The sequence below is a fragment of the Aspergillus versicolor genome, assembly GCF_001890125.1.
Source record: "Aspergillus versicolor CBS 583.65 unplaced genomic scaffold ASPVEscaffold_13, whole genome shotgun sequence".
NCBI classification, from domain to species: Eukaryota; Fungi; Ascomycota; class Eurotiomycetes; order Eurotiales; family Aspergillaceae; genus Aspergillus; species Aspergillus versicolor.
In genome coordinates this window covers 534,564-547,101 of record NW_024467536.1, presented here as the reverse complement: position 1 = coordinate 547,101, position 12,538 = coordinate 534,564, and the positions used below count along the sequence as shown (strand labels likewise).

The following is a 12,538-nucleotide window of genomic DNA, read 5'->3' as shown; positions in this document are numbered from 1 at the left end:
GATGCGAAGGAGCTCAAGCGTGTAACCAAGCTAATCCAGTGCAGGAAATGCATGCGAACATCAAGGCTTGGTACGCCGGTTTCTGCTCAGGGACTATTAGGGGCTAATCAAGTTTGAGTGCACTGGCTTTGCGTGATTCGAGGAACTGCCTGTCCCGTGCCACAGGCGTTTGGCGCCGGCAATTTCACCGACCAATTTATCGGACGTTGTCAAGCCACAATCGCGGGGTTCTGAGACATCTCATATCCGATGGCACTGATTCTGGTGACTCGGCGTCGACCAGGTACAGAGTTGGTGGGCTAGTGAGAGGCGACGGGCAGGGTGACCAAGCGATATGGTGACTCACGAGAACTCCTGAGTGAGTGAAGAAGGAGGGAGAAGAGGACAAGCTCTAAGACAGTGGAAGACTGGATAGCGAGAGTTGATTCACTTCTCCCGCATTTGATCCGGTGACTCGATGGTTGTGAAGAGGAAGGAATCAAACTGGGCGGGACCAACACATGGAGACACGCGGAGTCTGGCCGAGGTCTCATCAACAACATTAAGGGCCATTCGCCAAGGTGAGAAGTGTAATATCGGCTACTATCACCACTTTTTGAAACCAGTGTTGCACTATTGCGAATGCCATGGTGATAACATTGGTAGATTTCTAAACTGACTGACCACGCGAGCCACTTCCCCAAGCCCATACGTTCAGAGTCGCGTTGCCCTCATGGCCGATATCACAGAGTCTGCTCGACTGACAGTAAAGAGATGGATGGTAATGGAAAACGTCGTATCATTATCTAAATATAAACCTGAGACCAGTCCCTCAATGCCAGCAATGAACCATTTTACTTAAGTGTATCTAAAGCGAAATCCAGCTTAACGCCACGGAACCCCCAAAGCAAAACCCAGCTCCATTGACCAATCCAAGCATAGCAAAAACAAGTTCATAGCTGGGCAACATCGTTCAGGATCTGGACCTCCTGGCCTGGCTTGAAGGCTGGAAGACCAATGAACGGGCAGCCGTCACATCTGAACGCATCACCAAGTGCACAGCTACCGCAGGAGCCTGTCTTCCCTTGCACCGTGAAGTCAAGTTCGTTCAAATCATCCGACTCGAGCTTCATGACGTTCAGGTTCTTGTCAGCTGCGTCACGGCGGTCCTGGTCTTCAGCCTCCATCTGAGCGGCTAGACCACAAGTGCAATCCTTGCAAGCGCGGCGTCTCTTGCCGGGCTTTGGTCGGCATTCTGGGGCTAAAGTGGGTTTTAGCTTGACCCTCAAAAGTAAAGTTAGGTGGTGACTTACGTTGTACAATCGGTCTCTTCAGATCATCCGCGGACAGAAGGGTATCCTCATCAATCAGCTCATCGTCATCATCATTCAGGTCGTTATCCTCAGAACTGATGATCGGAGGCGGCCGCACAACGGGAGCCGGAACCGGAGCCGGGGTCGGGGCAGGAGCCGTCTTCTTCTTCCGCCCCAGCTTCAAGGGTACCGCAGCACCAGTGCTCACATCCAACTTCTCGAATCCACTTTGCGACTTCACGAGTCCGGCCAGGACAGCCTCCCGCTCTTCTGCCTCTCCAAAAAAGTTATCCTGAGTCTGTAGCTTGGCACTACCCTTCATAGATGGAATAACGGCCGCATAGACCTCCCGCTTGAGCAGCTGGAGAGCCTCGGAGCGGCGAGTGCCATCTGTGTCCGTGAGGACGAGGACGAGGTCGTATGTGTTTGACGGGAGGGAGACGAAGCCGGCGGAGACACGGTCAAGCATTTGCAGGTCGGTCGTGTTTCGGTCGTAGGTTGTGAAGAGTGCACGTAGTTTGTCCTCTTGGGTGGCGACCGATGGAGGAGCAAGGAGCAGTGTGCGCTTGCCAGTGGTGACCAACTTTGTGGGAGCAGGCGTCATATCGAAGTCAGGGGTTGTATCGATGCTCACGACAGAGGGAGCCATGGTGTCTAACGGCTCTATGTATAAAGTGATAGGGAGGGATGTGGAATGGAGGTCAATCGACAAATTTCTGCCTTGAAGGCAGTGAGGGGGTGGCCAGGACGCTCCGACTAGTTACAATGGGAGAAATCGAGACGAGATGCAATGGAACAGGTGATGGAATTGTTGGATGGATGAATCCCAGACGCAGACAGCGAGGAACAGCAATAATTATCATGCAGGATCAGAGATCTCCAATTGAAGGTGTCAGGCGAGTGCTTGGTCAGCGAATTCTTATCAATCAGCACTGGAGGGGCAACCTGCCGCACGTGATCCGCGGAGAAGCAAACCTTCGTATTATCTTGGTATTTTGTCACAAACCCGGACGCTATCTGTATTTTAACGCATTCAGGACCAATTAAAGAACAGATAATGAGTGTTGTCTGTAAACCGAATCAATATTTAGCCCCGATACCGGATCACCTCCTTTTGACTCACTGGCGATGTTCCTATTACTAATCTCTTTCCCCCCACTTACGGTGAAGAGCGTGCCGAATGCGGTTTATCGATGATGTCACATTAATACTCCAAGAACATCGCAGGCGACCTCGGAGGTTCCTTCTACCTGATTGTGTTTGGCTTTGATGCCTGATAGACTGAGATGGGAATTACTGTGTTGTAGAGAGCTAACATGCGAACCATGTAATTTAACTCAGCAATTAAACCCGGAGTTATTGGTGAGCAAGCTTGCAAAAGAGAGATATATAATGGCAGGTGTGGAAGTACTCCAACCAGCGTTGAATCAAAATACACGCGATTTGTCTTGGCCAGGAAGGGCATCGGATTCTAAAGATGTTGGAAGAATGACAGGTTTAACTCCCGGAGACTGGAATTCACCAAATCACAACTAGTGTACATCAATGGGCTCTGAGTATAACTAGCAAACCGAAATACAGGGAGCCCTTTCAGAGCCACCTTGCAAGGCAACATGCGAGTCTGTTGCTGTGGTTGTTCATCTGGACGGTTCAATGCACCTAATTCCCAGTTCTGATTTGGAACATCAAATTAATTCATTGTGGTATCCACATAGAAGCGATTTAGACCTTGATTGAAATCCTCGACCAGGGGTCGACACCAAGTTCGCTTCCAAACTCTCATTTTCGAGAGCCGATCCCGTAATCCTTCAACGTGTTCAATGAAAGCCTTCACTTGGAAGTCGAACTCATTGCAGTATTGCTTGTCCCCAGAGTCGCTTCGTTTGCCGACAGGCGTTTTGTAGTGATCAACGGCCTCGCGATACCGATCAACGACTTCGCAGAGCCTATCAGTGTTCTGGAGGCATTCAATAATTCTTTGACGATAAATATTAAGAGGTTCTGGGTCCGGAAGCTGTGATGTATCGTCTGTATTGCGGTGAAGAGCCATGTAACTGCACGCATTGTATAGAGAAGCCGTGCAGGTAATTTGAACCGCGCATTCCCATACTCTAACAAATGCATGAATAACGTCCCTGTCATTACACGGGGTACGAAAATGATCCAGCCTTCGATTCAGTCTAACCAAACGGTGGAAGTGGTATTTTGTTAAGACATCATCGATGAGTCTGCACTCAATGCCGTCATCGCGGGGATTATCGAGAAGTGCAATGATTATCGGAACAAATGCCAGTCCCCGATGCAAGGATTTTAGAAAAGGCGGAATATCACCTTCGAATATTTCACTTAAGCCACTTATGATGGTCTCAGGTATGCAGAGACAACTGGAGATCAAAGGAAACCCATGGAATTGGATTATGAGGGCTAGAATACGAACCAGAAGTGAAATATGACAGGCAGAGATGAGAGGGAACGTTTGGAAGGTAATTATGGCCATTGTTCTCGGATGGAAAGTATCCTGTCATTGATTCTGTGCCATGAAGATTGCCACTGCTAGAAAACCGAAGAAAGAGGAAACGCCGGTTGAGATTTATCTTGTTTCTGGAACAAGCAAAGCACTGAGTGTTTAGTTGATACAGAGACAAGTCTGCGATGTCTGGATGGCGAAATGCCCATCCTTCTCTATTAGAAGTGAGGAAGGTACTGCCTGGCACCTTCCAGATGAGCAAACAACACAGCTGGCCGAATGCGATTTATCTCCCTGCACACTATGGATTGTTATATGATGCAGTAAGTTTAAGGATTGATCCCTGCAAGCAGTGGTCGAGGAGAAGATGCTCAAATAATTTCCGACCGAGAGAATGAGCCAGCCAGACACCAATAGACAACGCCTCAAAAATCTCTAACCTCTTTGGGGGAAGAACAGCCCACCAGGCACTCGCGAAATGTGCTTTACCCATGATTGACTGACTGGGGACGGACGGAGCCGGACCGAGCCGTCACAATGGAGCCGGCTCTTGAACCGATCGAAGTATAGGCTTGTTGGAGAATCTCCATTCCTCATCCCTCATCGGGCCAGCAAGAATGAGAACAAATTCGTTGCTCAAGGCTGGATTATTGCTGGTTTGGATGCAGCCTCGTCGGCGCTTGTAGGGGAGATGTCATTGGATCATTACCTGGGTAGCGCAAGATGAGGTTTCACAGCCTCCACTCGCGGGGTCACCCCCTGACAACGGTGATCGTGGGTGAGATGAGAAGACGCTCCTTGAAGACTGTCTGTGATCATCAGATCTTGCCCTTGAATCGCATTTGACCCTACGCCACTCGTGACCCATTTTTCGATCGATTCATCGATTCCCAGTATCAACCCTTCTGGACCAGTCCATCAGACTAGCGTGCTCCCCGTGCGGCCTATAATGCGGGTTTACTAGCAGGAAAAGGCCCCCGTTTTGTGAACTTTGCTGCTTGCTTGGCTACGGCAGGGAAAGATGGTGCGTCGTATGCACAGTGACTACGCAGTCGCGTGGATATGCGCCTTGCCACTTGAGAGGGCGGCAGCAGAGGTCATGCTGGATGAGATCCACGAACCTCTTCCTCAGCCTCACACGGACTCGAATGCCTACGTACTGGGTACATTAAACGGACATCATGTTGTTATTGCTTGTTTGCCAACTGGCGTTTATGGGACCGTATCCGCTGCAACTGTTATGGCCCATTTAATTTCAACTTTTCGTCATATCCAGTACGGACTCATGGTGGGGATTGGAGGAGGGGTACCGAATAATACCAATAACATCCACTTGGGGGATGTGGTCATCAGTAAGCCAACGGGGCCAAACAGTGGTATCATTCAGTATGATTACGGGAAGGCAGTTCGAGGAGGGCGATTCGAGCAAACTGGGATGTTGAACTATCCACCGCAAGTCTTGTTAACGCACATGGGTGGCCTCCAGGCGAGGGAGATGACTCAAGCCAACAGTCCTCTCGCAGGCATAGTACAGGATGTACTGGAGCGAAACCCAGGTATGAAGGGGAAATTCGCAGTCCCGAATCTGGACACGGACTACCTCTTTCAGTCCTCATACCACCATATCGAAAATGAAAGCAACTGTGAGAAGTGTGATAAAAGCCAACTAGTTGAACGACAGGAGCCCGATTCCAGAGCACCCCAAATCCATTATGGTTTAATTGCGTCTGGAAATCAGGTCATGAAGGACCCTGAAGTACGGGACCGTGTAGCCAAAGAATTGGGGATCATTTGCTTTGAAATGGAAGCAGCTGGGATTGCAAATCAGCTCCAAACACTTGTCATCCGAGGCATATGCGACTACTGCGACTCCCATAAACTCAAAGAGTGGCAAGGATACGCAGCACTCACCGCAGCGGCTTATACAAAGATGCTCCTATCAGTGGTTCCAGTTCGCCCTAATGTTAACTTGGCTGATGATTTCACGAATCCTCCTTGCTTGCAAGCTTTGCAATGCCCGGATCCGTTTGTTGTCAAGAACAGACTCAAAGAAACTAAAGACAGATTAATCTTCAAGGCCATCGAATGGGTTCTCCGAAACCCACAATACTGCCGCTGGCAAAATGGAGATGATGTTCGCCTTCTCTGGATCAGGGGCGGTGCTGGCAAAGGGAAGACAATGATGTCCATTGGCCTGGTGGAGCAATTCTCGCAAGATGATTCTTCTATCATCACATATTTCTTCTGCCAGGAGACAGATTATCAGCTTAATACCATGGAAGGTATCATCAAGGGGCTCATCCAACAATTGATAAGGCAGCGAAAAGATCTTATAGAGTTTCTTCGATGCCGTTGGGATCCAGCCGAAGCATCTTTCACAGAGAACATGTCTTCCTGGCGACGGCTCTGGGATATTTTATTAGAAATGATAAATCATTGTCGCCACCAGAGAGTGTATGTGGTCGTGGATGCTCTTGATGAGTGTCACAACGGAAGGATGGGTGACCTTTTGAAGCTTATTGTTAGAACTGGACTCGACAATCCGAATGTTAGATGGCTATTGACAAGTCGGCCTTTGGATGATGCTGATCGGGAACTCTTGAATACCACCCAAGAAGTTGGAATTGCTCTGGAGCTCCACTATGACCACCTTGAGGCAGCTATCACAACATACATCCGACATAAAGTTCGTGAACTTTATCCAATTCACCGTTATGAACGGAAAATTCCGCAGGTTATAGAGACTGAACTCCTAGAAAGGGCGGAGGGAACCTTTCTATGGGTCAGCCTGGTCTGCAAAAGACTTGAGAGCGATGGAAACGGTGCACGAATCCCTCCGGACGAGGCAGTATCAGTGATCCAGGAGTTTCCACCAGGCCTGCAATCCCTGTATGAAAGAATGTTTGAACAGTTACTACAAGGAAAGCCAACAACTACCAGAGCCTGCCTGCGACTCCTTAAGGTCATGACCATCGTCTATCGACCACTGAATAGGGCGGAAGTGTTTACGGTGACAGGTTTGCCAGAGAGAGAGGTCCTGGCAGGCGAAAACATTGTGGCCCGATGCGCGTCGTTTATTAAAATACGAGGCGTTGCCGTTGAATTTGTTCATCAATCATCCCGGGACTTTTTAATTGGGACATCTCTATTGAGCTCACGGGACCCATATGGGCATGCAGATATCGCGCTGGGCTGTTTATCTTACATGTCAACAGTCCTAAAACCTAACCTGATCGACCTGCCGCGGCCTAGTTCAGGTAGAGACCCGGCACGTCCAGCAGAGCGGATTAGTAATGGGAAGTCTACTATCCTAGATACCCTAGACTACGCTGCCACTCTATGGGCAGAACACCTTAAAGCTGCTAGTGGAAGCGGCCTTAAGCAGGAAGCTCTTAGTAAGGGTGGCCAGGCCCTGAGATTTGTCAAAGAAAAGCTATTAGAATGGCTTGAGTGCCTGAGCATTCTGGGTCAACTGTCACGAGCCATGGGGGTGCTAAGAACTTTAGAAGACCTTGCGGAGGTATGGTATTTTTTCCTTGTGAGCAAATTTGAATAGCGGACTAATAGTCACGTAAGAACCCACCATTGCAAGATTCTGTCTATGATGCGCGGCGCTTCCTGCTTCGCCATTATCGGACAATATTGATTTCCCCACACCAGGTGTATAGCTCTGGGATTGTCCTGAGTCCTCAAAGGAGCCTAGTCAGAGCAGCGCATAATCTTAAGAAAGTCCCTAATTGGGTAAAGCAAATTCCTTGCTTAGAAACCACCTGGGCGCCGCTAATACATACCTTCACTGGCCACTCCAGCTTTGTGACAGTCGTGTCGTTCTCTCCCAACGGAAGGCAAATTGCTTCGGGCTCCTGGGATGGAACCATCTGTCTGTGGGACAGGAGCACGGGCGAGCACAATAAATTGATTGGTCATTCTGATATTGTAACGGATATTGTTTACTCTCCCGATTCCCGGCAGATAGCTTCAGGATGTAATGACGGAACGATCAGGCTCTGGGATTTGAGCACGGGTGAGCACCGAAGTATGACTGGCCCAGCGCGTTTACGTGGGCAGATTTCATTCTCGCACGATGGAAAGCAGCTTGCAATGCCTTATGGCAATGGAAACATCAGGCTGTGGAATACAAGCACAGAAGAGAACAAGTCTCTCACCGGCCCTTCCGGCGTAATAGAAGCCACGGCATTTTGTCCGGATGAAAACAGGCTTATTTCGATATCAGTTGAAGGGGTGGTTAGGCTGTCTAACACAAGTACAGGCGAGCAACAGACAGTAACATTTCTTGATTCTGTACAGGTCACGGCATTATCTCCAGATAACAAGAAGATTGCTTTAGCCAACTTCACTACTATCAGGATATGGGACAGACGCAGTGGAAAGAACCAAGACATACGGCACGGCCAAGATAAAGCATTAAGGACTATGGTCTTCTCTTCAGATGGCAAGTGGATTGGTGCAACGTTGGTTGACAAAAGTATCATGCTATGGGATTCAGACACTGGGATTCACCAGTGCACTCTGGTCGGACACTCCGATAAGATAACAGGAATACTGTTCTCACCCGACAACCAGCAGGTTGCTTCATCGTCCTGGGATAATACTATCAGGCTATGGAACACGATCACAGGCGAACAACAGAAAATACTGGTTGGTCATTCTAACTGGGTGGAGAGCATAGCATATTCACCAGATGGAAAGCAGGTTGTGTCAGGGTCGAATGACAGTACTGTGAAGTTGTGGGATGCCAGTATAGATCGACAACAGGAAACATTGACAAGCCACTCTGACCGGTTATTCGATATAGCCTTCTCGCCAGACGGCCAGTTTGTCGCGTCCACATCTTACGATGGAACCACCATGATATGGGATGCTACCACAGGAAACCACAAGAAGACATTAACTGGCCACTCGGGTATGGTAGTGGCTGTGGTGTTCTCCCACAAGCACCTCGCTTCAGCATCCTTCGATAAGACAGTTAGAATATGGGATGCGAGCACTGGCGAACATCACACAACATTGATTGGCCATTCTGGGGTAGTGGTAGAGGTGGTGTTTTCCCCGGATGGGGGACAGATTGCTTCCGCATCCCAGGATAAAACTCTCAGGCTTTGGGACCCGGTAACCGGTAGACATCAGAGGACATTCAAAGGCCATTCTGCCCCGCTGTCGAATGTGGCATTCTCCCCAGATGGTAGGTATATTGCCTCCTCATCCATGGATAAAACAGTCAGACTGTGGGATGTTAGGACTGGTGCCCACTGGAAGACACTAGAACATAGTGGGCAAGTGACAACAGTAGCGTTCTCACCCGACGGCAAGCAGATCGCTACAGGGTCCTCTGACAGGACAATCAAGCTGTGGGACGTTGATGCTTGTCTACAAGCAGGAAAGCTTCTCGGACCTTCCATGGGTGCCCTTCGCAAATTTCGCAAATGGAAGCTCAAAATAGTCACGCCTCAGAACATCAAGAGCTTGAAGTTCTCAGCAGACGGCAAATTCCTTCAGACAAACCTCGGTCTCCTCAAGGTTGGCGAAACCAGCTCGCATGGCGGACTTTCAGTTGAACATAACTGGATATACTACGGAGCCTCACCAGTATTTCGAATACAGGAAGATCTATTTGCGTGGTGTTATGATGTGCTAGGAGACCGCATTGCTATTGGATTTGCGAATGGCCGGGTTCTATGCCTCGAGTTTGATTGTAAGGTGTTGGAGAAATTACTGGGATCTTCTTGAATGGAGATTGCAGAGGTTGCCTTTCGGGATGGTGAATGGTCATGCAAGTTGGAGTATTTATAGAAGGATAGATCGACATTTGGGGTATAGGATCTCATAAATAGCTGGGACCGGGCAGGTGATTTTATTTCGGTATATAGGGTGATCGAAAACTGTAATAGGAAGATTTATCGATTGTTTTTCTTCAGCTCGCCGGCGGCGAGTAATTTGGCCGTCATTAGTTAACGAATGTTCGTTGGTGACATCCCCCTGAGTAATCAAGGAATGTGGTCTCGTCAACTGGGAACGAAGGCCCCCTCGCTTCTGGCCCCTTGACAGGCACTGGCAAATTGGCATTCGGCGACAGGCCAAAACGCGGGGTCACATTCGCCAAGAACCCGGGGGTGGTGATTATCACGAATTTTGATTCGATAGCGAAAAGCGGGGTACCACACCTTCAGGAATGTATGTCCAATGGCCGCTGACTGATTCGAATTAGGGTTGGCAAAAGCGGTTTAGACTGGAAACGGAAAATGGGCTGACACTTTTGCAGTTCCACCCTGTCCACCCGGTGGATCTGGGGTAGTGCTACGGCCCCGTTTTCATGGAGACTGGGAAGCTTCGATGAACTGGATGGGCAGGCCCACTCCCCACTCTGTTGAAGCGCGATAACGATGGTGATATCGTGATGATATCGCTTTGTTTTGTGAAGGGAGGATCAAGATAGACTGTCGACTGCCGACTGTTAAATACTGAGGAGCACAGTGAAGGAACCTTGAGGCAGGGATCAGCCCACGCATTTCTCCTCTGGTACACGCAGCCACTGACGCATCACGGGCGCGACATGAGTGGCCTGAGGTGTTTTATTGGGTTTTACACCGTTCTGACGTGTTGCACTGCGTTATAATGCTTCTAATATATGGGGCGATCCCTGCCTGGTCGTATTGGGTGTAACCTGGCCGCTGTTTCGATACGGAATGAAGTCACGAGTAGCCCCTGACTTGGTGTGTGTCGTACTTTTGTGGTTGCCCCTCCTCTCGCTCCCTGGACTGCCTGGAACCTCAGGAGCGCTGCTTACTGGCGATGGATGGTTTCACTGGTGATAGTTTGTTTCATTCATATTCATCCATAATAAGTAATGAGAGAAAACACGTAGACGCCTGAATCACATGATGCCCGTTCCCTTCGTTCCCAATAAACAAATGAAAGAAAGTGTTACGATAATAGTCCCGTCTATCAAAGACAGTAACAGTTCCGCCTCTAAGTCTAGGCTCAACCACGGCTTCAGAATGCAAGAGAGTGAGAATATCAGAAAAGTTGGCTTAAACTGGTATCCGCCGCATGAATTTCATCGTTAAGAACACTGCAACTGCAGTGGTGTACGCTGCGCCTCCTGCCGAGATCCAGACGGGACGGTGGGCGGCCAAGGAGGTTGAGACGAGGGCTGCACGCTTCTTTCTTTTCTCTGTTTGTTGTTAGGGTGAGTCGTCTTCAAGAGGGAAGGAAATGGATGGGACGAGTGCATACCAGTATTGAGGAATCTGTTCCTCAGAGTGGCGAGCTGGGTTCTGACATAGCCACCAGCAGGGCCGCTGGAAATGCTCTGGACGACTTGAGGAGCAGACATTGTAATGGTAGTTCCAGTACTTCGATTGAAGTGTTATGTTCGATGGTAATAGATTGATTTGTGGGTTGATGGATAGAGGAGAAAGCGAAACTCCCTGGGTCACACAAGCTTTATATATCCCCTTCGTCATCCGCTTGCGGGGTAGGTCACTGGACAGGTAACCGCAGTGCAGGCAGCGAAGACCTGTCCAGCCAGCCTGCCAGTATTCATCTATTGGGCCGTTTCGCGATTGCGGGTGGCGATTGATTGGCGCCTTGGTTGTCGTGTCGGTGGCCCCTGGATCAGAGGAAAGTGAGGAGAATGTCACTGGGGCGGCAGTGAATGGAGGAGTAAGCGATGACTGCCAATGAATGGAACGATCGTCTGTGCGGGTTGATGATCCCCGAGTTTGGAGTTGATGACGGCTATGATGCTTGCAACTTGAGGACGAGTGGCGATGGCTGGTCGATAGTGTTTGGTGTCGGTTGTGGTTTCCCAGAGTGAGAACGGCCCTGATGGTTGTTGGAACCCAATTCCGGCATCAAGGATTCTGGATGCTGGATGAATCTATGGCGGGAAGAAGCCATGGGGAAGCTACCTGGACTGGTCCTCATGGCCGACTCGTGGGCAGTGAGAGCCTTGTATGGATAACCTATAATAGAGCAGTTATAGCACCCCTCCTGCGTTCCCAGGCAAGGTTCCCTGGCAACTGAGATCAATCACAAAGACAATCCACCCAACCCCTTCTTTTCGAAGGCTATCTAGTTGATATCCCACTCTCGCCTTAATTTCCAGAGTTGCACAATTGATGTGATTTTATCTGTTGTCTGCATATCAACTGAATCTGATAGTCTCTGCTCTCAATAGACGCCTCTGAACTCCACATACCGTTACCGTGTTATTAGACTTTCGAGACAGACCTTGTCATGACGCAAAGCTGATTTCGGTTTCGATGGAGCATGGAGATTGCATTAAATGACGGCCATTTGTTGTCGTGGCCGCGATTAACTCGAAATGGCATGCCAGTGAAGCCATGTTCCACTGTTCATTAGCACGGCATCCAATACTGGAATTCAGTTCGAGATACGTATCCATAACAAGACGGTCAAATTCCCAGATTCCAACGTGGAATTACTATGGGTGCCCGAGAACAGTATTAATGCGATTTCATGCATTCTTATGTACCGTTCGCTTCTCCTGCCCTTTTTTCTGGCCATTGCTAATCAGTACCATCACCTACCATAGGCATGAAATGAATTCCCGTAGCCGCGCCGGTTTCCTTCTCGATTACTCGTTAAATACACCGTCCCATACCGAATACCTGTTGGTTGGGCACTCTGTACATAGTCCGGGTCTCCCCACTTGCAACAGTGAAACCGTTTGCGGACGGTGATTCCTGACCAAAGGGGTCTATGGCGCCTTTCACACACTGTTCAATTGCTTACA

At 49.2% G+C, this 12,538-nt stretch overlaps 6 protein-coding genes across 6 annotated transcripts; 2 read left to right on the top strand and 4 right to left on the bottom strand.

Annotated features, from left to right (window-relative positions):
- Nucleotides 1-810: 810 nt before the first annotated feature.
- On the bottom strand, nucleotides 811-2,268 carry ASPVEDRAFT_368317 (uncharacterized protein). Its single transcript, XM_040811306.1, has 3 exons — nucleotide 2,268; nucleotides 1,293-2,210; nucleotides 811-1,240 (listed from the first exon to the last, which is right to left on the bottom strand). The coding sequence occupies exons 2-3, from the start codon at nucleotides 1,939-1,941 to the stop codon at nucleotides 933-935; spliced, it is 957 nt and encodes a 318-aa protein (XP_040673305.1). The 5' UTR covers nucleotides 1,942-2,210; nucleotide 2,268; the 3' UTR covers nucleotides 811-932.
- Nucleotides 2,269-2,982: 714 nt separating this feature from the next.
- Nucleotides 2,983-3,789, bottom strand: ASPVEDRAFT_33756 (uncharacterized protein; the record flags this gene model as incomplete). Its single annotated transcript, XM_040810777.1, has 1 exon — nucleotides 2,983-3,789. The coding sequence occupies one exon, from the start codon at nucleotides 3,787-3,789 to the stop codon at nucleotides 2,983-2,985; it is 807 nt and encodes a 268-aa protein (XP_040673304.1).
- A 1,003-nt stretch (nucleotides 3,790-4,792) lies between these two features.
- On the top strand, nucleotides 4,793-5,731 carry ASPVEDRAFT_142567 (5'-methylthioadenosine/S-adenosylhomocysteine nucleosidase; the record flags this gene model as incomplete). The annotated part of the gene is made up of 1 exon (XM_040807844.1): nucleotides 4,793-5,731. A coding segment is annotated over one exon (939 nt), but the record flags the coding sequence as incomplete, so codon positions are not given.
- Nucleotides 5,690-9,507, top strand: ASPVEDRAFT_142163 (uncharacterized protein; the record flags this gene model as incomplete). Its single annotated transcript, XM_040807810.1, has 3 exons — nucleotides 5,690-7,279; nucleotides 7,336-7,889; nucleotides 8,127-9,507. The coding sequence occupies 3 exons, from the start codon at nucleotides 5,690-5,692 to the stop codon at nucleotides 9,505-9,507; spliced, it is 3,525 nt and encodes a 1,174-aa protein (XP_040673302.1).
- Nucleotides 9,508-10,072: 565 nt separating this feature from the next.
- ASPVEDRAFT_46832 (uncharacterized protein) lies at nucleotides 10,073-10,339 on the bottom strand. The gene has a single exon (XM_040813652.1). It carries the CDS (start codon nucleotides 10,284-10,286, stop codon nucleotides 10,089-10,091), a length of 198 nt encoding a protein of 65 aa, XP_040673301.1. The 5' UTR covers nucleotides 10,287-10,339; the 3' UTR covers nucleotides 10,073-10,088.
- A 469-nt stretch (nucleotides 10,340-10,808) lies between these two features.
- ASPVEDRAFT_88786 (uncharacterized protein) lies at nucleotides 10,809-11,113 on the bottom strand (the record flags this gene model as incomplete). The annotated part of the gene is made up of 2 exons (XM_040818419.1): nucleotides 10,809-10,951; nucleotides 11,014-11,113. 2 exons carry the CDS (start codon nucleotides 11,111-11,113, stop codon nucleotides 10,809-10,811), a joined length of 243 nt encoding a protein of 80 aa, XP_040673300.1.
- Between the last annotated feature and the right edge of the window lie 1,425 nt (nucleotides 11,114-12,538).